Below are 25,384 nucleotides of genomic sequence, written 5' to 3' on the forward strand. Positions count from 1 at the left end.
ATGTCCTGTCCAGCCCCAACATGACCTCCCAACTCCTGTACTCAATACTCTGACCAATAAAGGAAAGCATACAAACGCCGCCTTCACTATCCTATCTACCTGCGACTCCACTTTCAAGGAGCTATGAACCTGCACTCCAAGGTCTCTTTGTTCAGCAACACTCCCCAGGACCTTACCGTTAAGTGTATAAGTCCTGCTGAGATTTGCTTTCCCAAAATGCAGCAGCTCAATTAAGCTCCCCTCTCAGTCAGCTCCTGTCCGTCATTTCTGATGGCGTGTGTGTTCGCGACGCCCACATCCTGCGAATTGAGGAGCGTTTGCCGTGTTAACCACTAAACGTCAGCGGGGAGAGGTTACCGTTTAAGGAAGGCGGGCTAAGTTCCTCTCAATGGAGTTTATTTGAAAATGTAAAACTACAAAGATGTTTCACGATGGACGAAGGGGCGGGATTGGAGCGTTTGGGTTTGGGTTTGACGGTGGTGAGGCCTCTAACGTTCCTGACCCCTTGCCCCTGGCCCGACAGGTCGCCATCAAGGAGGCGTACGAGGCCGGGCTCATCGGCAAGAACGCTTGCGGCTCTGGGTACGACTTTGACGTGTACGTGTTCCGAGGGGCCGGAGCCTACATTTGTGGGGAGGAGACCGCCCTCATCGAGTCCCTGGAGGGCAAGCAGGGGAAACCGCGGCTGAAGCCCCCCTTCCCCGCTGACGTGGGTAAGCCCCAGGACCACCCTCTGGGGAGGGGGTGGGGGGGGGGGGCGACGGAGGAGGAGGTGGGATTGAGTGTGAGGGAGGGAGGGGAGAGGGGCCTGAAGGCTGAGGAGAGGGGGGTGATGCAGGAGGAGGTGGGTTTGAGGGGATGGGGTGTGAGGGAGGGAGGGGAGAGGGGGCAATGGAGGAGGAGGTGGGTTTGAGGGGATGGAGTGTGAGGGGAGGGGGAGGGGGGTGATGCAGGAGGAGGTGGGTGTGAGGGGAGGGAGGGGTGAGGGGAGGGAGGGGAGAGGGGGTGATGGAGGAGGAGGTGGGTTTGAGGGGATGGAGTGTGAGGGGAGGGGGAGGGGGGCGATGGAGGAGGAGGTGGGTTTGAGGGGATGGAGTGTGAGGGGAGGGGGTGGGGGTGATGGAGGAGGAGGTGGGTTTGAGGGGATGGAGTGTGAGGGGAGGGGGAGGGGGGCGATGGAGGAGGAGGTGGGTTTGAGGGGATGGAGTGTGAGGGGAGGGGGAGGGGGGCGATGGAGGAGGAGGTGGGTTTGAGGGGATGGGGTGTGAGGGGAGGGGGAGGGGGGCGATGGAGGAGGAGGTGGGTTTGAGGGGATGGAGTGTGAGGGGAGGGGGAGGGGGGCGATGGAGGAGGAGGTGGGTTTGAGGGGATGGGGTGTGAGGGGAGGGGGAGGGGGGCGATGGAGGAGGAGGTGGGTTTGAGGGGATGGAGTGTGAGGGGAGGGAGAGGGGGGCGATGGAGGAGGAGGTGGGTTTGAGGGGATGGAGTGTGAGGGGAGGGGGAGGGGGGCGATGGAGGAGGAGGTGGGTTTGAGGGGATGGAGTGTGAGGGGAGGGGGAGGGGGGCGATGGAGGAGGAGGTGGGTTTGAGGGGATGGAGTGTGAGGGGAGGGGGAGGGGGGCGATGGAGGAGGAGGTGGGTTTGAGGGGATGGAGTGAGGGGGGAGGGGGAGGGGGGCAATGGAGGAGGAGATGGGTTTGAGGGGATGGAGTGTGAGGGGGGAGGGGGGCGATGGAGGAGGAGGTGGGTTTGAGGGGATGGAGTGTGAGGGGGGGAGGGGGGCGATGGAGGAGGAGGTGGGTTTGAGGGGATGGAGTGTGAGGGGAGGGGGAGGGGGGCGATGGAGGAGGAGGTGGGTTTGAGGGGATGGAGTGTGAGGGGAGGGGGAGGAGGGCGATGGAGGAGGAGGTGGGTTTGAGGGGATGGAGTGTGAGGGGAGGGGGAGGGGGGCGATGGAGGAGGAGGTGGGTTTGAGGGGATGGAGTGAGGGGGGAGGGGGAGGGGGGCAATGGAGGAGGAGGTGGGTTTGAGGGGATGGAGTGTGAGGGGGGGAGGGGGGCGATGGAGGAGGAGGTGGGTTTGAGGGGATGGAGTGTGAGGGGGGAGGGGGGCGATGGAGGAGGAGGTGGGTTTGAGGGGATGGAGTGTGAGGGGAGGGGGAGGGGGGCGATGGAGGAGGAGGTGGGTTTGAGGGGATGGAGTGTGAGGGGGGAGGGGGGCGATGGAGGAGGAGGTGGGTTTGAGGGGATGGAGTGTGAGGGGAGGGGGAGGGGGGCGATGGAGGAGGAGGTGGGTTTGAGGGGATGGAGTGTGAGGGGAGGGGGAGGGGGGCGATGGAGGAGGAGGTGGGTTTGAGGGGATGGAGTGTGAGGGGAGGGGGAGGGGGGCGATGGAGGAGGAGGTGGGTTTGAGGGGATGGAGTGTGAGGGGAGGGGGAGGGGGGCGATGGAGGAGGAGGTGGGTTTGAGGGGATGGGGTGTGAGGGGAGGGGGAGGGGGGCGGTGGAGGAGGAGGTGGGTTTGAGGGGATGGAGTGTGAGGGGAGGGGGAGGGGGGCGATGGAGGAGGAGGTGGGTTTGAGGGGATGGAGTGTGAGGGGGGGAGGGGGGGTGATGGAGGAGGAGGAGGTGGGTTTGAGGGGATGGAGTGTGAGGGGAGGGGGAGGGGGGCGATGGAGGAGGAGGTGGGTTTGAGGGGGGGGTGATGGAGGAGGAGGTGGGTTTGAGGGGATGGAGTGCGTGGGGGGGGGGCGTGTGGGATCAGATGTTGACCTTTGACCGTTGACCCTCGGCCACCCCCCTCTCCCTGTCTCTATCCCCCCCCCCCAGGTGTGTTTGGCTGCCCGACGACGGTTGCTAACGTGGAGACGGTTGCGGTGTCGCCCACCATTTGCCGACGCGGCGGCGAATGGTTCCACAGCTTTGGGCGCGAGCGTAACTCGGGAACCAAACTCTTCAACATCTCCGGCCATGTCAACAACCCCTGCACCGTGGAGGAGGAGATGTCCATCCCCCTCAAGGAGCTCATCGAGAGGCACGCCGGTAGGCGAGGGAGCAGGCTTCGCCCTGCGCTAGGCCGGGGTGGAAACCGACCTCTGACCTCCCTGCCCCTGCTCAGCTCAGGCCTCACTCAGCCCTCCCCCGTGTGACAGGCTGGGGAATGGAATTAATGGCCTCCTGCTGTTCCCCCTGTGGGACAGGCTGGGGAAGGGGCTGAATGGCCTTCTGCTGTTCCCCCTATGGGACAGGCTGGGGAAGGGGCTGAATGGCCCCCTGCTGTTCCCCCTGTGCAACAGGCTGGGGAAGGGGCTGAATGGCCTCCTGCTGTTCCCCCCCCGTGTGTGTGACAGGCTGGGGAAGGGGCTGAATGGCCTCCTGCTGTTCCCCCTGTGGGACAGGCTGGGGAAGGGGCTGAATGGCCTCCTGCTGTTCCCCCTGTGGGACAGGCTGGGGAAGGGGCTGAATGGCCTCCTGCTGTTCCCCTGTGTAACAGGCTGGGGAAGGGGCTGAATGGCCTCCTGCTGTTCCCCCTGTGGGACAGGCTGGGGAAGGGGCTGAATGGCCTCCTGCTGTTCCCCTGTGGGACAGGCTGGGGAAGGGGCTGAATGGCCTCCTGCTGTTCCCCCGTGGGACAGGCTGGGCAAGGGGCTGAATGGCCTCCTGCTGTTCCCTTGGGGTTGGAGCTCGGTTTCCGACCCGTTGCTAACCCGTGTGGGATCTTCCTGTGCCAGGTGGTGTGACCGGAGGCTGGGATAATCTCCTGGCCATCATTCCCGGTGGATCATCCACGCCCCTGATCCCCAAATCGGTCTGTGACGATGTGATGATGGACTTTGACGCTCTGATCGAGGCTCAGACAGCCCTGGGAACAGCCGCTGTAATCGTCATGGATAAGTCTGTATGTACTCCAGGGGGAGCCACTGTATCCCTGTCCCGGGAGGGTGTAGAGGGAGCTTTACTATGTCTCTAACCCCGTGCTGTCCCAGTCCTGGGGAGTGTTTGATGGGGGACAGTGTAGAGGGAGCTTTACTCTGTATCTAACCCCGTGCTGTCCCTGTCCTGGGGAGTGTTTGATGGGGGGACAGTGTAGAGGGAGCTTTACTCTGTATCTAACCCTATGCTGTCCCTGTCCTGGGGAGTGTGTGATGGGGGGACAGGGTAGAGGGAGCTTTACTCTGTATCTAACCCCGTGCTGTCCCTGTCCTGGGGAGTGTTTGATGGGGGACAGTGTAGAGGGAGCTTTACTCTGTCTAACCCTCTGGGAGGGTGGAGGGAAAACAGCCCCAGCCTGTCCAGCCTCTCCCTGTAGCTCAGACCCTCCAACCCTGGCAACATCCTTGTAAATCTTTTCTGAACCCTTTCAAGTTTCACAACATCTTTCCGATAGGAAGGAGACCAGAATTGCACGCAATATTCCAACAGTGGCCTAACCAATGTCCTGTCCAGGATATACAGAAGCTGCAGAGCTGGGCAGAAAGGTGGCAGATGGAATTCAATGTAGCTAAGTGCGAGGTGATTCACTTTGGGAAGAATAACAAAAAGATGGGGTACTGGGCTAATGGTCGGATACTTGGTAGTGTGGATGAGCAGAGGGATCTTGGTGTCCATGTACACAGATCTCTGAAAGTTGCCACCCAGGTAAATAGTGCGGTGAGGAAGGCATATGGCGTACTGGCTTTTATTGGTAGAGGAATTGAGTTCCGGAGTCCTGAGGTCATGATGCAGTTGTATAAGACTCTGGTACGGCCGCATCTGGAATATTGTGTGCAGTTTTGGTCGCCATACTATAGGAAGGATGTGGAGGCATTGGAACGGGTGCAGAGGAGGTTTACCAGGATGTTGCCTGGTATGGAAGGAAAATCGTATGAGGAAAGACTGAGGCACTTGGGGCTGTTTTCACTAGAGAAAAGAAGGTTTAGGGGTGACTTGATTGAGGTGTACAAGATGATTAGGGGGTTAGATAGGGTCGACAGTATGAACCTTTTCCCGCGTATTGAGTCGGGTATTACAAGGGGGCATAGCTTTAAATTAAGGGGGGGTAGATATAGGACTGATGTTAGGGGTAGGTTCTTCACTCAGCGAGTTGTTAGTTCATGGAATGCCCTGCCAGTAACAGTGGTGGACTCTGCCTCTTTATGGGCATTTAAGAGGGCATTGGATAGGTATATGGAGGATAGTGGGTTAGTGTAGTTTAGGTGGGCTTGGATCGGCGCAACATCGAGGGCCCAAGGGCCTGTACTGCGCTGTATTCTTCTATGTTCTATGTTCAGCCGCAACATGACCCCCCAACCCCTGTACTCAATACTCTGACCAATAAAGGAAAGCATACCAAACGCCTTCTTCACTATCCTATCTACCTGCGACTCCACTTTCAAGGAGCTATGAACCTGCACTCCAAGGTCTCTTTGTTCAGCAACACTCCCTCGGACCTTACCGTTAAGTGTATAAGTCCTGCTGAGATTTGCTTTCCCAAATTGCAGCACCTCGCATTTATCTGAATTAAACTCCATCTGCCACTTCTCAGCCCATTGGCCCATCTGGTCCAGATCCTGTTGTAATCTGAGGTAACCCTCTTCGCTGTCCACTACACCTCCAATTTTGGTGTCATCTGCAAACTTACTAACTGTACCTCTTATGCTCCCATCCAAATCATTTATGTAAATGACAAAAAGTAGAGGGCCCAGCACCGATCCTTGTGGCACTCCACTGGTCACAGGCCTCCAGTCGGAAAAACAACCCTCCACCCACCACCCTCTGTCTTCTACCTTTGAGCCAGTTCTGTATCCAAATGGCTAGTTCTCCCTGTATTCCATGAGATCTAACCTTGCTAATCAGTCTCCCATGGGGAACCTTGTCGAACGCCTTACTGAAGTCCATATAGATCACATCTACTGCTCTGCCCTCATCAATCCTCTTTGTTATTTCCTCAAAAAACTCAGTCAAGTTTGTGAGACATGTTTTCCCACGCACAAAGCCATGTTGACTATCCCGAATCAGTCCTTGCCTTTCCAAATACATGTACATCCTGTCCCTCAGGATTCCCTCCAACAATATGCTCCTATTTCCTCCTACAGTCCAAAGATGTGCAGGTTAGGTGGTTTGGCCATGCGAAATTGCCCCTAGTGTTAGGTGCAGTAGTCAGGGGAATGGGTCTGAGTGGATTACTCTTCAGAGGGTCGGTGTGGACTTGTTGGGCCGAAGGGCCTGTTTCCACACGAGGGAATCTGATCTAATCTAAAAAAAACTTGCCCACCACCGAGGTCAGGCTCACCGGTCTGTAGTTCCCTGGCTTTCAATCATCACTAACGCCTCCACGATCTATTCAGTTAGAGCCCTGCAGTGTAGTCCATCTGGTCCAGGCGATTTATCCACCTTCAGGCCATTGGGTTTTTCTAGCTCCTTCTCCTTGCTGACAGCCAACACACCCAGCTCTACGCCCCACCCTCCCTCTCTGACATGGTTTGTGTCCTGCAGCGTGAACACTGAGACAGAGTAATAATTCCGCTGCTCGGGCAGTTCCTCCGATCGGAAAGACGTTGTGAAACTTGAAAGGGTTCAGAAAAGATTTACAAGGATGTTGCCAGGGTTGGAGGGTCTGAGCTACAGGGAGAGGCTGAACAGGCTGGGGCTGTTTTCCCTGGAGCGTCGGAGGCTGAGGGGTGACCTTATCGAGGTTTATAACATCATGAGGGGCATTGGATAGGATAAACAGGCAAAGTCTTTTCCCTGGGGTGGGGGAGTCCAGAACTAGAGGGGCATAGGTTTAGGGTGAGAGGGGAAACGGAGCTAAGGGGTAACTTTTTCACCCAGAGGGTGGTACGTGTATGGAATGAGCTGCCAGAGGAAGTGGTGGGGGCTGGTACAATGACAGCATTTGAAAGGTGGATGGGGACATGAATAGGAAGGGGTTAGAGGGAGATGGGCCAAGTGCTGGCAAATGGGACTAGGTTAGGTTAGGATATCTGGGACAACATGGACGGGTTGGGCCGAAGGGCCTATTTCCGTGCTGTCCATCTCTGTGCCTAGTTCAGCAGCGATGTTTGCCAGCTGCCCAGTGCCTGTGCCCGCTCCTGTTGTATTGCCCGGTATTTCTCGAACCTCGATCGTCCTTGCCGGGGGGGACGGTGGGGGTGGGGGGGTGGTCAGTGAGTGAAGGTGGGTGTTGTAATGTGTGTGTGTGTGGGGGGGTCTCTGTCTGCTTCCCCCCCTCCCTCCCCCTCCTCCTGCAGGCCGACGTGATCCGCTGTATTGCCCGTCTGATGGAATTCTACAAACACGAGAGCTGTGGGCAGTGTACCCCGTGTCGGGAAGGTGAGCTCACGCCCATCTCCCTCAGCGGGATCGCCGGGGGGGGAAGGAAATGGGAGGGGGAGGAGGGTGGCTTGGAGGGGAGGGAGGGGGACAGGAGGTATGTGTGCTCTCTAATCCCTGTGTCCCCCTCTAACTCCAGTGTCCCCCTCTCCCTGGGACTGTGTGCTGTCTAATCCCTGTGTCCCTCTCTCCCTGGGACTGTGTGCTGTCTAACCCCTGTGTCCCTCTCTCCCTGGGACTGTGTGCTGTCTAACCCCTGTGTCCCTCTCTAATCCCTGTGTCCCTCTCTAATCCCTGTGTCCCTCTCTAACCCCTGTGTCCCTCTCTAACCCCTGTGTCCCTCTCTAACCCCTGTGTCCCTCTCTAACCCCTGTGTCCCTCTCTAACCCCTGTGTCCCTCTCTAACCCCTGTGTCCCTCTCTAACCCCTGTGTCCCTCTCTAACCCCTGTGTCCCTCTCTAACCCCTGTGTCCCTCTCTAACCCCTGTGTCCCTCTCTAATCCCTGTGTCCCTCTCTAATCCCTGTGTCCCTCTCTAATCCCTGTGTCCCTCTCTAATCCCTGTGTCCCTCTCTAACCCCTGTGTCCCTCTCTAACCCCTGTGTCCCTCTCTAACCCCTGTGTCCCTCTCTAACCCCTGTGTCCCTCTCTAACCCCTGTGTCCCTCTCTAACCCCTGTGTCCCTCTCTAACCCCTGTGTCCCTCTCTAATCCCTGTGTCCCTCTCTAATCCCTGTGTCCCTCTCTAATCCCTGTGTCCCTCTCTAATCCCTGTGTCCCTCTCTAATCCCTGTGTCCCTCTCTAATCCCTGTGTCCCTCTCTAATCCCTGTGTCCCTCTCTAACCCCTGTGTCCCTCTCCAACCCCTGTGTCCCTCTCCAACCCCTGTGTCCCTCTCCAACCCCTGTGTCCCTCTCCAACCCCTGTGTCCCTCTCCAACCCCTGTGTCCCTCTCCAACCCCTGTGTCCCTCTCCAACCCCTGTGCCCCTCTCTAACCCCTGTGTCCCTCTCTAACCCCTGTGTCCCTCTCTAACCCCTGTGTCCCTCTCTCCCTGGGACTGTGTGCTCTCTAACCCCTGTGTCCCTCTCTCCCTGGGACTGTGTGTGCTTTCTAACCCCTGTGTCCCTCTCTCCCTGGGACTGTGTGCTTTCTAACCCCTGTGTCCCTCTCTCCCTGGGACTGTGTGTGCTCTGTAACCCCTGTGTCCCTCTCTCCCTGGGACTGTGTCCCTCACTAACCCCAGTGTCCCTCACTAACCCCAGTGTCCCTCACTAACCCCAGTGTCCCTCACTAACCCCAGTGTCCCTCACTAACCCCAGTGTCCCTCACTAACCCCAGTGTCCCTCACTAACCCCAGTGTCCCTCACTAACCCCAGTGTCCCTCACTAACCCCAGTGTCCCTCACTAACCCCAGTGTCCCTCACTAACCCCAGTGTCCCTCACTAACCCCTGTGTCCCTCACTAACCCCTGTGTCCCTCACTAACCCCTGTGTCCCTCACTAACCCCTGTGTCCCTCACTAACCCCTGTGTCCCTCACTAACCCCTGTGTCCCTCACTAACCCCTGTGTCCCTCACTAACCCCTGTGCCCCTCTCTAACCCCTGTGTCCCTCTCTCCCTGGGACTGTGTGCTCTCTAACCCACGTGTCCCTCTCTCCCTGGGACTGTGTGCCCTCTAACCCCCATGTCCCCCTCTCCTTGGGACTGTGTGCTCTCTAACCCCCGTGTCCCTCTCTCCCTGGGACTGTGTGTGCTTTCTAACCCCTGTGTCCCTCTCTCCCTGGGACTGTGTGTGCTTTCTAACCCCTGTGTCCCTCTCTAACCCCTGTGTCCCTCTCTCCCTGGAACTGTGTGCTGTCTAACCCCTGTGTCCCTCTCTCCCTGGGACTGTGTGCTGTCTAACCCCTGTGTCCCTCTCTCCCTGGGACTGTGTGCTCTCTAACCCCTGTGTCCCTCTCTCCCTGGGACTGTGTGCTATCTAACCCCTGCGTCCCTCTCTCCCTGGGACTGTGTGCCCACTAACCCCCGTGTCCCTCTCTCCCTGGGACTGTGTGCGCTCTCTAACCCCCGTGTCCCTCTCTCCCTGGGACTGTGTGTGCTCTGTAACCCCTGTGTCCCTCACTAACCCCTGTGTCCCTCACTAACCCCTGTGTCCCTCACTAACCCCTGTGTCCCTCACTAACCCCTGTGTCCCTCACTAACCCCTGTGTCCCTCACTAACCCCTGTGCCTGTGTGTGCTCTGTAATCCCTGTGTCCCTCTCTCCCTGGGACTGTGTCCCTCACTAACCCCAGTGTCCCTCACTAACCCCAGTGTCCCTCACTAACCCCAGTGTCCCTCACTAACCCCAGTGTCCCTCACTAACCCCAGTGTCCCTCACTAACCCCAGTGTCCCTCACTAACCCCAGTGCCCCTCTCTCCCTGGGACTGTGTGTGCTCTCTAACCCCAGTGTCCCTCTCTCCCTGGGACTGTGTGCGCTCTCTAACCCCTGTGTCCCTCTCTCCCTGGGACTGTGTGCTCTCTAATCCCTGTGTCCTTCTCTCCCTGGGACTGTGTGCTCTCTAATCCCTGTGTCCTTCTCTCCCTGGGACTGTGTCCCTCACTAACCCCTGTGTCCCTCACTAACCCCTGTGTCCCTCACTAACCCCTGTGTCCCTCACTAACCCCTGTGTCCCTCACTAACCCGTGTGTCCCTCACTAACCCGTGTGTCCCTCACTAACCCGTGTGTCCCTCACTAACCCCTGTGTCCCTCACTAACCCCTGTGTCCCTCACTAACCCCTGTGTCCCTCACTAACCCCTGTGTCCCTCACTAACCCCTGTGTCCCTCTCTCCCTGGGACTGTGTGCTCTCTAACCCCCATGTCCCTCTCTCCTTGGGACTGTGTGCTCTCTAACCCCCGTGTCCCTCTCTCCCTGGGACTGTGTGTGCTCTCTAATCGCTGTGTCCCTCTCTCCCTGGGACTGTGTGCTCTCTAACCCCTGTGTCCCTCTCTAACCCCAGTGTCCCTCTCTCCCTCAGACTGTGTGCTCTTTAACCCCTGTGTCCCTCTCTAACCTCAGTGTCCCTCTCTCCCTGGGACTGTGTGCTCGCTAACCCCTGTGTCCCTCTCTCCCTGGGACTGTGTGTGCTCTCTAACCCCTGTGACCCTCTCTCTCCCTGGGACTGTGTGCTCTCTAACCCCTGTGTCCCTCTCTCCCTGGGACTGTGCGCTCTCTAACCCCTGTGTCCCTCTCTCCCTGGACCTGTGTGTGCTCTCTAACCCCAGTGTCCCTCTCTCCCTGGGACTGTGTGTGCTCTCTAATCCCTGTGTCCCTCTTTCCCTAGGACTGTGTGCTCTCTAACCCCTGTGTCCCTCTCTCCCTGGGACTGTATGTGCTCTCTAACCCCTGTGTCCCTCTCTCCCCGGGACTGTGTGCTCTCTAACCCCAGTGTCCCTCTCTCCCTGGGACTGTGTGCTCTCTAATCCCAGTGTCCCTCTCTCCCTGGGACTGTGTGTGCTCTCTAATCCCTGTGTCCCTCTCTCCCTGGGACTGTGTGTGCTCTCTAATCCCTGTGTCCCTCTCTCCCTGGGACTGTGTATGCTCTGTAACCCCTGTGTCCCTCTCTCCCTGGGACTGTGTGTGCTCTCTAACCCCTGTGTCCCTCTCTCCCTGGGACTGTGTGTGCTCTCTAATCCCTGTGTCCCTCTCTCCCTGGGACTGTGTGTGCTCTCTAACCCCTGTGTCCCTCTCTAACCCCTGTGTCCCTCTCTCCCTGGAACTGTGTGCTGTCTAACCCCTGTGTCCCTGTCTCCCTGGGACTGTGTGCTCTCTAACCCCTGTGTCCCTCTCTCCCTGGGACTGTTTGTGCTTTCTAACCCCTGTGTCCCTCTCTAACCCCTGTGTCCCTCTCTCCCTGGAACTGTGTGCTGTCTAACCCCTGTGTCCCTCTCTCCCTGGGACTGTGTGCTGTCTAACCCCTGTGTCCCTCTCTCCCTGGGACTGTGTGCTCTCTAACCCCTGTGTCCCTCTCTCCCTGGGACTGTGTGCTATCTAACCCCTGCGTCCCTCTCTCCCTGGGGCTGTGTGCCCTCTAACCCCCATGTCCCTCTCTCCTTGGGACTGTGTGCTCTCTAACCCCCGTGTCCCTCTCTCCCTGGGACTGTGTGTGCTCTCTAATCGCTGTGTCCCTCTCTCCCTGGGACTGTGTGCTCTCTAACCCCTGTGTCCCTCTCTAACCTCAGTGTCCCTCTCTCCCTGGGACTGTGTGTGCTCTCTAACCCCTGTGTCCCTCTCTCCCTGGGATGTGTGGTCTCTAACCCCAGTGTCCCTCTCTCCCTCAGACTGTGTGCTCTTTAACCCCTGTGTCCCTCTCTAACCTTAGTGTCCCTCTCTCCCTGGGACTGTGTGCTCTCTAACCCCAGTGTCCCTCTCTCCCTGGGACTGTGTGTGCTCTCTAACCCCTGTGTCCCTCTCTCCCTGGGACTGTGTGTGCTCTCTAACCCCTGTGTCCCTCTCTCCCTGGGACTGTATGTGCTCTCTAACCCCTGTGTCCCTCTCTCCCCGGGACTGTGTGCTCTCTAATCCCTGTGTCCCTCTCTCCCTGAGACTGTGTATGCTCTGTAACCCCTGTGTCCCTCTCTCCCTGGGACTGTGTGTGCTCTCTAACCCCAGTGTCCCTCTCTCCCTGGGACTGTGTGTGCTCTCTAACCCCTGTGTCCCTCTCTCCCTGGGACTGTGTGTGCTCTCTAACCCCTGTGTCCCTCTCTCCCTGGGACTGTGTGTGCTCTCTAATCCCTGTGTCCCTCTCTCCCTGGGACTGTGTGTGCTCTCTAATCCCTGTGTCCCTCTGTCCCTGGGACTGTGTGTGCTCTGTAATCCCTGTGTCCCTCTCTCCCTGGGACTGTGTGTGCTCTCTAATCCCTGTGTCCCTCTCTCTCCCTGGGACTGTGTGCTCTCTAACCCCAGTGTCCCTCTCTCCCTGGGACTGTGTGTGCTCTCTAATCCCTGTGTCCCTCTGTCCCTGGGACTGTGTGTGCTCTGTAATCCCTGTGTCCCTCTCTCCCTGGGACTGTGTGTGCTCTCTAATCCCTGTGTCCCTCTCTCTCCCTGGGACTGTGTGCTCTCTAACCCCTGTGTCCCTCTCTCCCTGGGACTGTGTCCCTCACTAACCCCTGTGTCCCTCTCTCCCTGGGACTGTGTGTGCTCTCTAATCCCTGTGTCCCTCTCTCCCTGGGACTGTGTGTGCTCTCTAACCCCTGTGTCCCTCTCTCCCTGGGACTGTGTGTGCTCTGTAATCCCTGTGTCCCTCTCTCCCTGGGACTGTGTGTGCTTTCTAACCCCTGTGTCCCTCACTAACCCCTGTGTCCCTCTCTCCCTGGGACTGTGTGTGCTCTCTAATCCCTGTGTCCCTCTCTCTCCCTGGGACTGTGTGCTCTCTAACCCCAGTGTCCCTCTCTCCCTGGCTGTGTAGGGGTGGACTGGATGAACCAGATGTTGTGGAGGTTTGTAAAAGGGGACGCGCAGCCCTCTGAGATCGGGATGCTCTGGGAGATCAGTAAACAGATCGAGGGCCACACCATCTGTGCTCTCGGAGATGGAGCGGCCTGGCCCGCGCAGGTATAACTCCCATCCGCCTCCGAGCGAGGGAGGGGCTGGGGGGGAAATCCCCCAGACCCCCAGCACGGTGTACCCCCCCCCCCCCACCCCCCGTACCCCCACAACACGCTCTCACTCTGTCTCTGTCTCTGTCTCTCGTTCTCTCCTTTTCATTCTCTCTCTGACTCTCTCTCTCTCTCTCTGGCTCTCGCTCTCTCTGGCTCTCTCGCTCTCTCTCGCTCTCTGGCTCTCTCGCTCTCTGGCTCTCTCGCTCTCTCGCTCTCTCGCTCTCTCGCTCTCTCGCTCTCTCTGGCTCTCAGGCTCTCTGGCTCTCTCGCTCTCTCGCTCTCTCTGGCTCTCTGGCTCTCTCGCTCTCTCGCTCTCTCTGGCTCTCTGGCTCTCTCGCTCTCTCGCTCTCTCGCTCTCTCTGGCTCTCTCGCTCTCTCTGGCTCTCTCGCTCTCTCTGGCTCTCTGGCTCTCTCTGGCTCTCTCTGGCTCTCTCTCGCGCTCTCTCGCGCTCTCTCGCGCTCTCTCGCGCTCTCTCGCGCTCTCTCGCGCTCTCTCGCGCTCTCTCGCTCTCTCTCGCGCTCTCTCGCTCTCTCTCGCTCTCTCTCGCTCTCTCTCGCTCTCTCTCGCTCTCTCTCGCGCTCTCTCGCGCTCTCTCGCGCTCTCTCGCGCTCTCTCGCTCTCTCTCGCTCTCTCTCGCTCTCTCTCGCTCTCTCTCGCGCTCTCTCGCGCTCTCTCGCGCTCTCTCGCGCTCTCTCGCGCTCTCTCGCTCTCTCTCGCTCTCTCTCGCTCTCTCTCGCTCTCTCTCGCTCTCTCTCGCGCTCTCTCGCGCTCTCTCGCGCTCTCTCGCGCTCTCTCGCTCTCTCTCGCGCTCTCTCGCTCTCTCTCGCTCTCTCTCGCGCTCTCTCGATCTCTCTCGCGCTCTCTCGCTCTCTCTCGCTCTCTCTCGCTCTCTCTCGCTCTCTCTCGCTCTCTCTCGCTCTCTCTCGCTCTCTCTCGCTCTCTCTCGCGCTCTCTCGCGCTCTCTCGCGCTCTCCCCCCGTGTGTCTCTCTCTCTCTCCCCCTGTGTGTGTGTCTCTCTCTCCCCCTGTGTATGTCTCTCTCCCCCTGTGTGTGTGTGTCTCTCTCCCCCTGTGTGTGTCTCTCTCTCTCCCACTGTGTGTGTCTCTCTCTCCCCATGTGTGTGTGTCTCTCTCTCCCCATGTGTGTGTGTCTCTCTCTCCCCATGTGTGTGTGTCTCTCTCTCCCCATGTGTGTGTGTCTCTCTCTCCCCATGTGTGTGTGTCTCTCTCTCCCCATGTGTGTGTCTCTCTCTCTCCCCCTGTGTGTGTCTCTCTCTCTCCCCCTGTGTGTGTCTCTCTCTCTCCCCCTGTGTGTGTGTCTCTCTCGCTCCCCTGTGTGTGTCTCTCTCTCTCCCCCTGTGTGTGTGTCTGTCTCTCTCTCCCACTGTGTGTGTCTGTCTCTCTCTCCCACTGTGTGTCTGTCTCTCTCTCCCACTGTGTGTCTGTCTCTCTCTCCCACTGTGTGTCTGTCTCTCTCTCCCACTGTGTGTGTGTGTCTCTCTCCCCCTGTGTGTGTCTCTCTCCCCCTGTGTGTGTCTCTCTCCCCCTGTGTGTGTCTCTCTCCCCCTGTGTGTGTCTCTCTCCCCCTGTGTGTGTCTCTCTCCCCCTGTGTGTGTCTCTCTCCCCCTGTGTGTGTCTCTCTCCCCCCCCGTGTGTCTCTCTCTCCCCCCGTGTGTCTCTGTCTCTCTCCCCCCCTGTGTGTATGTCTCTCTCCCCCCCTGTGTGTATGTCTCTCTCCCTGTGTGTGTGTCTCTCTCTCTCCCCCTGTGTGTGTGTCTGTCTCTCTCTCCCACTGTGTGTGTGTCTGTCTCTCTCTCCCACTGTGTGTGTGTGTCTCTCTCCCCCTGTGTGTGTCTCTCTCCCCCTGTGTGTCTCTCTCTCTCCCTGTGTGTGTCTCTCTCTCTCCCCGTGTGTCTCTGTCTCTCTCTCCCCCTGTGTGTATGTCTCTCTCCCTGTGTGTGTGTCTCTCTCTCTCCCCCTCTGTGTGTGTGTCTCTCTCTCTCTCTCCCTGTGTGTGTGTGTCTCTCTCTCTCTCTCCCTGTGTGTGTGTGTGTGTCTCTCTCTCTCTCCCCTGTGTGTCTCTGTCTCTCTCTCTCTCCCTGTGTGTGTCTCTCTCTCTCCCTGTGTGTGTCTCTCTCTCTCTCCCCCTGTGTGTGTGTCTCTCTCTCTCCCTGTGTGTGTGTCTCTCTCTCCCTGTGTGTGTCTCTCTCTCTCTCTCCCTGTGTGTGTCTCTCTCTCTCCCTGTGTGTGTCTCTCTCTCTCCCTGTGTGTGTCTCTCTCTCTCTCTCCCTGTGTGTGTGTCTCTCTCCCTGTGTGTGTGTCTCTCTCTCTCCCTGTGTGTGTCTCTCTCTCTCTCCCCCTGTGTGTGTGTCTCTCTCTCTCCCCCTGTGTGTGTCTCTCTCTCCCCCTGTGTGTGTGTCTCTCTCCCTGTGTGTGTCTCTCTCTCTCCCTGTGTGTGTCTCTCTCTCTCCCTGTGTGTGTGTCTCTCTCTCTCCCTGTGTGTGTGTCTCTCTCTCTCCCTGTGTGTGTGTCTCTCTCTCTCCCTGTGTGTGTGTCTCTCTCTCCCTGTGTGTGTGTCTCTCTCTCCCTGTGTGTGTGTCTCTCTCTCCCTGTGTGTGTGTCTCTCTCCCCCTGTGTGTCTCTCTCCCTGTGTGTGTGTCTCTCTCTCCCCCTGTGTGTGTCTCTCTCTCCCCCTGTGTGTGTGTCTCTCTCTCCCTGTGTGTGTGTCTCTCTCCCTGTGTGTGTGTCTCTCTCTCTCCCTGTGTGTGTGTCTCTCTCTCCCCCTGTGTGTGTGTCTCTCTCTCTCCCTGTGTGTGTGTCTCTCTCTCTCCCTGTGTGTGTGTCTCTCTCTCCCTGTGTGTGTCTCTCTCCCTGTGTGTGTGTCTCTCTCTCTCCCTGTGTGTGTGTCTCTCTCCCCCTGTGTGTGTCTCTCTCCCTGTGTGTGTGTCTCTCTCTCCCCCTGTGTGTGTGTCTCTCTCTCTCCCTGTGTGTGTCTCTCTCTCTCCCTGTGTGTGTGTCTCTCTCTCTCCCTGTGTGTGTCTCTCTCCCTGTGTGTGTCTCTCTCTCTCTCTCCCCCTGTGTGTGTCTCTCTCTCTCCCTGTGTGTGTGTCTCTCTCTCTCCCTGTGTGTGTCTCTCTCCCTGTGTGTGTCTCTCTCTCTCTCTCCCTGTGTGTGTGTCTCTCTCTCTCCCTGTGTGTGTGTCTCTCTCCCTGTGTGTGTCTCTCTCCCTGTGTGTGTCTCTCTCCCTGTGTGTGTCTCTCTCCCTGTGTGTGTGTCTCTCTCCCTGTGTGTGTGTCTCTCTCCCTGTGTGTGTCTCTCTCCCTGTGTGTGTCTCTCTCCCTGTGTGTGTGTCTCTCTCCCTGTGTGTGTGTCTCTCTCTCTCTCCCTGTGTGTGTCTCTCTCTCTCCCTGTGTGTGTCTCTCTCTCTCCCTGTGTGTGTCTCTCTCTCTCCCTGTGTGTGTCTCTCTCTCTCTCCCCCTGTGTGTGTGTCTCTCTCTCCCCCTGTGTGTGTCTCTCTCTCCCCCTGTGTGTGTCTCTCTCTCTCCCTGTGTGTGTCTCTCTCTCTCCCTGTGTGTGTCTCTCTCTCTCCCTGTGTGTGTCTCTCTCTCTCCCTGTGTGTGTGTCTCTCTCTCTCCCTGTGTGTGTGTCTCTCTCTCTCCCTGTGTGTGTGTCTCTCTCTCTCCCTGTGTGTGTGTCTCTCTCTCTCCCTGTGTGTGTGTCTCTCCCTGTGTGTGTGTCTCTCTCTCTCCCTGTGTGTGTGTCTCTCTCTCTCCCTGTGTGTGTGTCTCTCTCTCTCCCTGTGTGTGTGTCTCTCTCCCTGTGTGTGTCTCTCTCCCTGTGTGTGTCTCTCTCCCTGTGTGTGTCTCTCTCCCTGTGTGTCTCTCTCCCTGTGTGTGTCTCTCTCTCTCTCTCCCTGTGTGTGTGTCTCTCTCCCTGTGTGTGTCTCTCTCCCTGTGTGTGTCTCTCTCCCTGTGTGTCTCTCTCCCTGTGTGTGTCTCTCTCTCTCTCTCCCTGTGTGTGTCTCTCTCTCTCCCTGTGTGTGTGTCTCTCTCTCTCCCTGTGTGTGTGTCTCTCTCCCTGTGTGTGTCTCTCTCCCTGTGTGTGTCTCTCTCCCTGTGTGTGTCTCTCTCCCTGTGTGTCTCTCTCTCTCCCTGTGTGTGTCTCTCTCCCTGTGTGTGTCTCTCTCCCTGTGTGTGTCTCTCTCCCTGTGTGTGTCTCTCTCTCCCCCTGTGTGTGTCTCTCTCTCTCCCCCTGTGTGTGTCTCTCTCTCCCCCTGTGTGTGTCTCTCTCTCCCCCTGTGTGTGTCTCTCTCTCTCCCCCTGTGTGTGTCTCTCTCTCTCCCTGTTTGTGTGTCTCTCTCTCTCCCTGTGTGTGTGTCTCTCTCTCTCCCTGTGTGTGTGTCTCTCTCTCTCCCTGTGTGTGTCTCTCTCCCTGTGTGTGTGTCTCTCTCTCTCCCCCTGTGTGTGTGTCTCTCTCTCTCCCCCTGTGTGTGTCTCTCTCTCTCCCCCTGTGTGTGTCTCTCTCTCTCCCCCTGTGTGTGTCTCTCTCTCTCCCCCTGTGTGTGTCTCTCTCTCTCCCCCTGTGTGTGTCTCTCTCTCTCCCCCTGTGTGTGTCTCTCTCTCTCCCCCTGTGTGTGTCTCTCTCTCTCCCCCTGTGTGTGTCTCTCTCTCTCCCCCTGTGTGTGTCTCTCTCTCTCCCTGTGTGTGTCTCTCTCTCTCCCTGTGTGTGTGTCTCTCTCTCTCCCTGTGTGTGTGTCTCTCTCTCTCCCTGTGTGTGTCTCTCTCTCTCCCTGTGTGTGTGTCTCTCTCTCTCCCTGTGTGTCTCTCTCTCTCCCTGTGTGTGTGTCTCTCTCCCTGTGTGTGTCTCTCTCCCTGTGTGTGTCTCTCTCTCTCTCCCCCTGTGTGTGTGTCTCTCTCTCTCCCCCTGTGTGTGTCTCTCTCTCTCCCTGTGTGTGTCTCTCTCCCCCTGTGTGTGTCTCTCTCTCTCCCTGTGTGTGTGTCTCTCTCCCTGTGTGTGTCTCTCTCCCTGTGTGTGTCTCTCTCTCTCTCCCCCTGTGTGTGTGTCTCTCTCTCTCCCCCTGTGTGTGTGTCTCTCTCTCTCCCCCTGTGTGTGTCTCTCTCTCTCCCTGTGTGTGTGTGTCTCTCTCTCTCCCTGTGTGTGTGTCTCTCTCTCTCCCTGTGTGTGTGTCTCTCTCTCTCCCTGTGTGTGTGTCTCTCTCTCTCCCTGTGTGTGTCTCTCTCTCCCCCTGTGTGTGTGTCTCTCTCTCTCCGTTTGTGTGTCTCTCTCTCTCCCTGTGTGTGTGTCTCTCTCTCTCCCTGTGTGTCTCTCTCTCTCCCTGTGTGTGTGTCTCTCTCCCTGTGTGTGTCTCTCTCCCTGTGTGTGTCTCTCTCCCTGTGTGTGTCTCTCTCCCTGTGTGTGTGTCTCTCTCCCTGTGTGTGTGTCTCTCTCTCTCCCTGTGTGTGTCTCTCTCCCTGTGTGTGTCTCTCTCCCTGTGTGTGTCTCTCTCCCTGTGTGTGTCTCTCTCTCTCCCCCTGTGTGTCTCTCTCTCTCCCCCTGTGTGTGTCTCTCTCCCTGTGTGTGTCTCTCTCTCTCTCCCCCTGTGTGTGTCTCTCTCTCTCCCCCTGTGTGTCTCTCTCTCTCCCCCTGTGTGTGTCTCTCTCTCCCCCTGTGTGTCTCTCTCTCTCCCCCTGTGTGTCTCTCTCTCTCCCCCTGTGTGTGTCTCTCTCTCCCCCTGTGTGTCTCTCTCTCTCCCCCTGTGTGTGTCTCTCTCTCCCCCTGTGTGTGTCTCTCTCTCCCCCTGTGTGTGTGTGTCTCTCTCTCCCCCTGTGTGTGTGTATCTCTCTCTCCCCCTGTGTGTGTGTCTCTCTCTCTCTCCCTGTGTGTGTGTCTCTCTCTCTCCCTGTGTGTGTGTCTCTCTCTCTCTCCCTGTGTGTGTGTCTCTCTCTCTCCCTGTGTGTGTGTCTCTCTCTCTCCCTGTGTGTGTGTGTCTCTCTCCCCCTGTGTGTGTCTCTCTCTCTCCCTGTGTGTGTGTCTCTCTCTCCCCCTGTGTGTGTCTCTCTCTCTCCCCCTGTGTGTGTGTCTCTCTCCCTGTGTGTGTGTCTCTCTCCCTGTGTGTGTGTCTCTCTCTCTCCCCCTGTGTGTGTCTCTCTCTCTCCCCCTGTGTGTGTGTCTCTCTCCCTGTGTGTGTGTCTCTCTCTCTCCCCCTGTGTGTGTCTCTCTCTCTCCCTGTGTGTGTCTCTCTCTCTCCCCCTGTGTGTGTGTCTCTCCCTCTCCCTGTGTGTGTGTCTCTCTCTCTCCCTGTGTGTGTCTCTCTCTCTCCCTGTGTGTGTGTCTCTCTCTCTCCCCCTGTGTGTGTGTCTCTCTCTCTCCCTGTGTGTGTGTCTCTCTCTCTCCCTGTGTGTGTCTCTCTCTCCCCCTGTGTGTGTGTCTCTCCCCCTGTGTGTGTGTCTCTCTCTCCCCCTGTGTGTGTGTCTCTCTCCCTGTGTGTGTGTCTCTCTCCCTGTGTGTGTGTCTCTCTCTCTCCCCCTGTGTGTGTCTCTCTCTCTCCCTGTGTGTGTCTCTCTCTCTCCCTGTGTGTGTGTCTCTCTCTCTCCCCCTGTGTGTCTCTCTCTCTCCCCCTGTGTGTGTCTCTCTCTCTCCCTGTGTGTGTCTCTCTCTCTCCCTGTGTGTGTCTCTCTCTCTCCCTGTGTGTGTCTCTCTCTCTCCCTGTGTGTGTCTCTCTCTCTCCCTGTGTGTGTCTCTCTCTCTCCCTGTGTGTGTCTCTCTCTCTCCCTGTGTGTGTGTCTCTCTCCCTGTGTGTGTGTCTCTCTCTCCCCCTGTGTGTGTGTCTCTCTCCCCCTGTGTGTCTCTCTCTCCCCCTGTGTGTGTCTCTCTCTCCCTGTGTGTCTCTCTCTCTCCCCCTGTGTGTCTCTGTCTCTCTCTCTCCCCCTGTGTCTCTCTCTCTCTCCCTGTGTGTCTCTGTCTCTCTCTCCCCCCGTCTCCCTCTCGCCCCCCGTCTCCCTCTCGCCCCCCGTCTCCCTCTCGCCCCCCGTCTCCCTCTCGCCCCCCGTCTCCCTCTCGCCCCCCGTCTCCCTCTCGCCCCCCGTCTCCCTCTCGCCCCCCGTCTCCCTCTCGCCCCCCGTCTCCCTCTCGCCCCCCGTCTCCCTCTCGCCCCCCGTCTCCCTCTCGCCCCCCGTCTCCCTCTCGCCCCCCGTCTCCCTCTCGCCCCCCGTCTCCCTCTCGCCCCCCGTCTCCCTCTCGCCCCCCGTCTCCCTCTCGCCCCCCGTCTCCCTCTCGCCCCCCGTCTCCCTCTCGCCCCCCGTCTCCCTCTCGCCCCCCGTCTCCCTCTCGCCCCCCGTCTCCCTCTCGCCCCCCGTCTCCCTCTCGCCCCCCGTCTCCCTCTCGCCCCCCGTCTCCCTCTCGCCCCCCGTCTCCCTCTCGCCCCCCGTCTCCCTCTCGCCCCCCGTCTCCCTCTCGCCCCCCGTCTCCCTCTCGCCCCCCGTCTCCCTCTCGCCCCCCGTCTCCCTCTCGCCCCCCCGTCTCCCTCTCGCCCCCCCGTCTCCCTCTCGCCCCCCCGTCTCCCTCTCTCTCGCCCCCCCGTCTCCCTCTCTCTCGCCCCCCCGTCTCCCTCTCTCTCGCCCCCCCGTCTCCCTCTCTCTCGCCCCCCCGTCTCCCTCTCTCTCGCCCCCCCGTCTCCCTCTCTCTCGCCCCCCCGTCTCCCTCTCTCTCGCCCCCCCGTCTCCCTCTCTCTCGCCCCCCCGTCTCCCTCTCTCTCGCCCCCCCGTCTCCCTCTCTCTCGCCCCCCCGTCTCCCTCTCTCTCGCCCCCCCGTCTCCCTCTCTCTCGCCCCCCCGTCTCCCTCTCTCTCGCCCCCCCGTCTCCCTCTCTCTCGCCCCCCCGTCTCCCTCTCTCTCGCCCCCCCGTCTCCCTCTCTCTCGCCCCCCCGTCTCCCTCTCTCTCGCCCCCCCGTCTCCCTCTCTCTCGCCCCCCCGTCTCCCTCTCTCTCGCCCCCCCGTCTCCCTCTCTCTCGCCCCCCCGTCTCCCTCTCTCTCGCCCCCCCGTCTCCCTCTCTCTCGCCCCCCCGTCTCCCTCTCTCTCGCCCCCCCGTCTCCCTCTCTCTCGCCCCCCCGTCTCCCTCTCTCTCGCCCCCCCGTCTCCCTCTCTCTCGCCCCCCCGTCTCCCTCTCTCTCGCCCCCCCGTCTCCCTCTCTCTCGCCCCCCCGTCTCCCTCTCTCTCGCCCCCCCGTCTCCCTCTCTCTCGCCCCCCCGTCTCCCTCTCTCTCGCCCCCCCGTCTCCCTCTCTCTCGCCCCCCCGTCTCCCTCTCTCTCGCCCCCCCGTCTCCCTCTCTCTCGCCCCCCCGTCTCCCTCTCTCTCGCCCCCCCGTCTCCCTCTCTCTCGCCCCCCCGTCTCCCTCTCTCTCGCCCCCCCGTCTCCCTCTCTCTCGCCCCCCCGTCTCCCTCTCTCTCGCCCCCCCGTCTCCCTCTCTCTCGCCCCCCCGTCTCCCTCTCTCTCGCCCCCCCGTCTCCCTCTCTCTCGCCCCCCCGTCTCCCTCTCTCTCGCCCCCCCGTCTCCCTCTCTCTCGCCCCCCCGTCTCCCTCTCTCTCGCCCCCCCGTCTCCCTCTCTCTCGCCCCCCCGTCTCCCTCTCTCTCGCCCCCCCGTCTCCCTCTCTCTCGCCCCCCCGTCTCCCTCTCTCTCGCCCCCCCGTCTCCCTCTCTCTCGCCCCCCCGTCTCCCTCTCTCTCGCCCCCCCCGTCTCCCTCTCTCTCGCCCCCCCGTCTCCCTCTCTCTCGCCCCCCCCGTCTCCCTCTCTCTCGCCCCCCCGTCTCCCTCTCTCTCGCCCCCCCGTCTCCCTCTCTCTCGCCCCCCCGTCTCCCTCTCTCTCGCCTCCCGTTCTCCCTCTCTCTCGCCTCCCGTTCCCCCTCTCTCTCGCCTCCCGTTCCCCCTCTCTCTCGCCTCCCGTTCCCCCTCTCTCTCGCCTCCCGTTCCCCCTCTCTCTCGCCTCCCGTTCCCCCTCTCTCTCGCCTCCCGTTCCCCCTCTCTCTCGCCTCCCGTTCCCCCTCTCTCTCGCCTCCCGTTCCCCCTCTCTCTCGCCTCCCGTTCCCCCTCTCTCTCGCCTCCCGTTCCCCCTCTCTCTCGCCTCCCGTTCCCCCTCTCTCTCGCCTCCCGTTCCCCCTCTCTCTCGCCTCCCGTTCCCCCTCTCTCTCGCCTCCCGTTCCCCCTCTCTCTCGCCTCCCGTTCCCCCTCTCTCTCGCCTCCCGTTCCCCCTCTCTCTCGCCTCCCGTTCCCCCTCTCTCTCGCCTCCCGTTCCCCCTCTCTCTCGCCTCCCGTTCCCCCTCTCTCTCGCCTCCCGTTCCCCCTCTCTCTCGCCTCCCGTTCCCCCTCTCTCTCGCCTCCCGTTCCCCCTCTCTCTCGCCTCCCGTTCCCCCTCTCTCTCGCCTCCCGTTCCCCCTCTCTCTCGCCTCCCGTTCCCCCTCTCTCTCGCCTCCCGTTCCCCCTCTCTCTCGCCTCCCGTTCCCCCTCTCTCTCGCCTCCCGTTCCCCCTCTCTCTCGCCTCCCGTTCCCCCTCTCTCTCGCCTCCCGTTCCCCCTCTCTCTCGCCTCCCGTTCCCCCTCTCTCTCGCCTCCCGTTCCCCCTCTCTCTCGCCTCCCGTTCCCCCTCTCTCTCGCCTCCCGTTCCCCCTCTCTCTCGCCTCCCGTTCCCCCTCTCTCTCGCCTCCCGTTCCCCCTCTCTCTCGCCTCCCGTTCCCCCTCTCTCTCGCCTCCCGTTCCCCCTCTCTCTCGCCCTCCCGTTCCCCCTCTCTCTCCCCTCCCGTTCCCCCTCTCTCTTCCCCTCCCGTTCCCCCTCTCTCTTCCCCTCCCGTTCCCCCTCTCTCTTCCCCTCCCGTTCCCCCTCTCTCTTCCCCTCCCGTTCCCCCTCTCTCTTCCCCTCCCGTTCCCCCTCTCTCTTCCCCTCCCGTTCCCCCTCTCTCTTCCCCTCCCGTTCCCCCTCTCTCTTCCCCTCCCGTTCCCCCTCTCTCTTCCCCTCCCGTTCCCCCTCTCTCTTCCCCTCCCGTTCCCCCTCTCTCTTCCCCTCCCGTTCCCCCTCTCTCTTCCCCTCCCGTTCCCCCTCTCTCTTCCCCTCCCGTTCCCCCTCTCTCTTCCCCTCCCGTTCCCCCTCTCTCTTCCCCTCCCGTTCCCCCTCTCTCTTCCCCTCCCGTTCCCCCTCTCTCTTCCCCTCCCGTTCCCCCTCTCTCTTCCCCTCCCGTTCCCCCTCTCTCTTCCCCTCCCGTTCCCCCTCTCTCTTCCCCTCCCGTTCCCCCTCTCTCTTCCCCTCCCGTTCCCCCTCTCTCTTCCCCTCCCGTTCCCCCTCTCTCTTCCCCTCCCGTTCCCCCTCTCTCTTCCCCTCCCGTTCCCCCTCTCTCTTCCCCTCCCGTTCCCCCTCTGTCTTCCCCTCCCGTTCCCCCTCTGTCTTCCCCTCCCGTTCCCCCACTGTCTTCCCCTCCCGTTCCCCCTCTCTCTTCCCCTCCCGTTCCCCCTCTGTCTTCCCCTCCCGTTCCCCCTCTCTCTTCCCCTCCCGTTCCCCCTCTCTCTTCCCCTCCCGTTCCCCCTCTCTCTTCCCCTCCCGTTCCCCCTCTCTCTTCCCCTCCCGTTCCCCCTCTCTCTTCCCCTCCCGTTCCCCCTCTCTCTTCCCCTCCCGTTCCCCCTCTCTCTTCCCCTCCCGTTCCCCCTCTCTCTTCCCCTCCCGTTCCCCCTCTCTCTTCCCCTCCCGTTCCCCCTCTCTCTTCCCCCCCCCCCGTTCCCCCCTCTCTCTTCCCCCCCCCCGTTCCCCCCTCTCTCTCTCTCTCTCCCCCCCGTCCCCCTCTCTCTCCCCCCCCGTCCCCCTCTCTCTTCCCCCCCCGTCCCCCTCTCTCTCTCTCTCTCTCCCCTCCCGTCCCCCCCTCTCTCTCTCTCTCCCCCCCGTCCCCCTCTCTCTCTCCCCCCCGTCCCCCTCTCTCTTCCCCCCCCCCGTCCCCCTTTCTCTTCCCCCCCCCGTTCCCCCTCTCCCTTGCCCCCCCGTTCCCCCTCTCCCTTGCCCCCCCGTTCCCCCTGCCTGCTCTAATGGGTGTCCCCTTGCTCCAGGGTTTGATCCGACATTTCCGTCCGGAGATGGAGAAGAGGATGGCGGCGTTCCAGGGGGCTGGAACATCGAGAGCTGCTGTGTGAGCCGAGCTCTGAGCGGGACCGGGAGCAGCTGAGAGTGTGTGTGTCTGTGTGTGTGTGTCTGTGTGTGTGTGTCTGTGTGTGTGTGTCTGTGTGTGTGTGTCTGTGTGTGTGTGTCTGTGTGTGTGTGTCTGTGTGTGTGTGTCTGTGTCTGTGTGTGTCTGTGTGTGTGTGTGTGTCTGTGTGTGTGTGTGTGTCTGTGTGTGTGTGTGTGTCTGTGTGTGTGTGTCTGTGTGTGTGTGTCTGTGTGTGTGTGTGTCTGTGTGTGTGAGTGAGGACCGTATTTATCAGCGTGGCACTCTGTATTGGCTGTCGATTTTCCCCAACACGGCCACAGCAACGTTTCGCTTCAGGCCAATGGGCTTTCCTGGTGATATTTGTCTGGACCCAATAAACTCCCCGTTTGTGTGGTCGGCATGTGTGCTCAATTCACTCAGTAACCCCCCCCTCACCCCCAGGATGTGCAGCTTCTCTTCTTTCACCCTTTCTCTGACACCCCCTCCAGCCCCGACACCCCCTCCAGCCCCTACCCCCCCTCCAGCCCCTACCCCCCCTCCAGCCCCTACCCCCCCTCCAGCCCCTACCCCCCCTCCAGCCCCTACCCCCCCTCCAGCCCCTACCCCCCCTCCAGCCCCTACCCCCCCTCCAGCCCCTACCCCCCCTCCAGCCCCGACGCCCCCTCCAGCCCCTACCCCCCCTCCAGCCCCTACCCCCCCTCCAGCCCCGACGCCCCCTCCAGCCCCGACGCCCCCTCCAGCCCCGACGCCCCCTCCAGCCCCTACCCCCCCTCCAGCCCCTACCCCCCCTCCAGCCCCTACCCCCCCTCCAGCCCCTACCCCCCCTCCAGCCCCTACCCCCCCTCCAGCCCCTACCCCCCCTCCAGCCCCTACCCCCCCCTCCAGCCCCGACGCCCCCTCCAGCCCCTACCCCCCCTCCAGCCCCTACCCCCCCTCCAGCCCCTACCCCCCCTCCAGCCCCTACCCCCCCTCCAGCCCCTACCCCCCCTCCAGCCCCTACCCCCCCTCCAGCCCCTACCCCCCCTCCAGCCCCTACCCCCCCTCCAGCCCCTACCCCCCCTCCAGCCCCGACGCCCCCTCCAGCCCCGACGCCCCCTCCAGCCCCGACGCCCCCTCCAGCCCCGACGCCCCCTCCAGCCCCTACCCCCCCTCCAGCCCCTACCCCCCCTCCAGCCCCGACGCCCCCTCCAGCCCCGACGCCCCCTCCAGCCCCGACGCCCCCTCCAGCCCCGACGCCCCCTCCAGCCCCGACGCCCCC

The 25,384-nt window shown here is 60.6% G+C and overlaps 1 protein-coding gene across 1 annotated transcript; it reads left to right on the forward strand.

Moving 5' to 3' along the window:
- The first annotated feature begins 421 nt into the window (after positions 1-421).
- ndufv1 (NADH:ubiquinone oxidoreductase core subunit V1) lies at positions 422-24,521 on the forward strand. The gene is made up of 6 exons (XM_087981707.1): positions 422-713; positions 2,828-3,040; positions 3,730-3,896; positions 7,228-7,309; positions 12,762-12,907; positions 24,029-24,521. The coding sequence occupies exons 1-6, from the start codon at positions 422-424 to the stop codon at positions 24,110-24,112; spliced, it is 984 nt and encodes a 327-aa protein (XP_087837833.1). The 3' UTR covers positions 24,113-24,521.
- The last annotated feature ends 863 nt before the right edge of the window (positions 24,522-25,384 follow it).

This window comes from Chiloscyllium plagiosum, unplaced genomic scaffold (assembly GCF_037043375.1).
Source record: "Chiloscyllium plagiosum isolate Xiang-an unplaced genomic scaffold, Cpla_swu_hap1 HiC_scaffold_40, whole genome shotgun sequence".
Lineage (NCBI taxonomy): Eukaryota > Metazoa > Chordata > Chondrichthyes > Orectolobiformes > Hemiscylliidae > Chiloscyllium > Chiloscyllium plagiosum.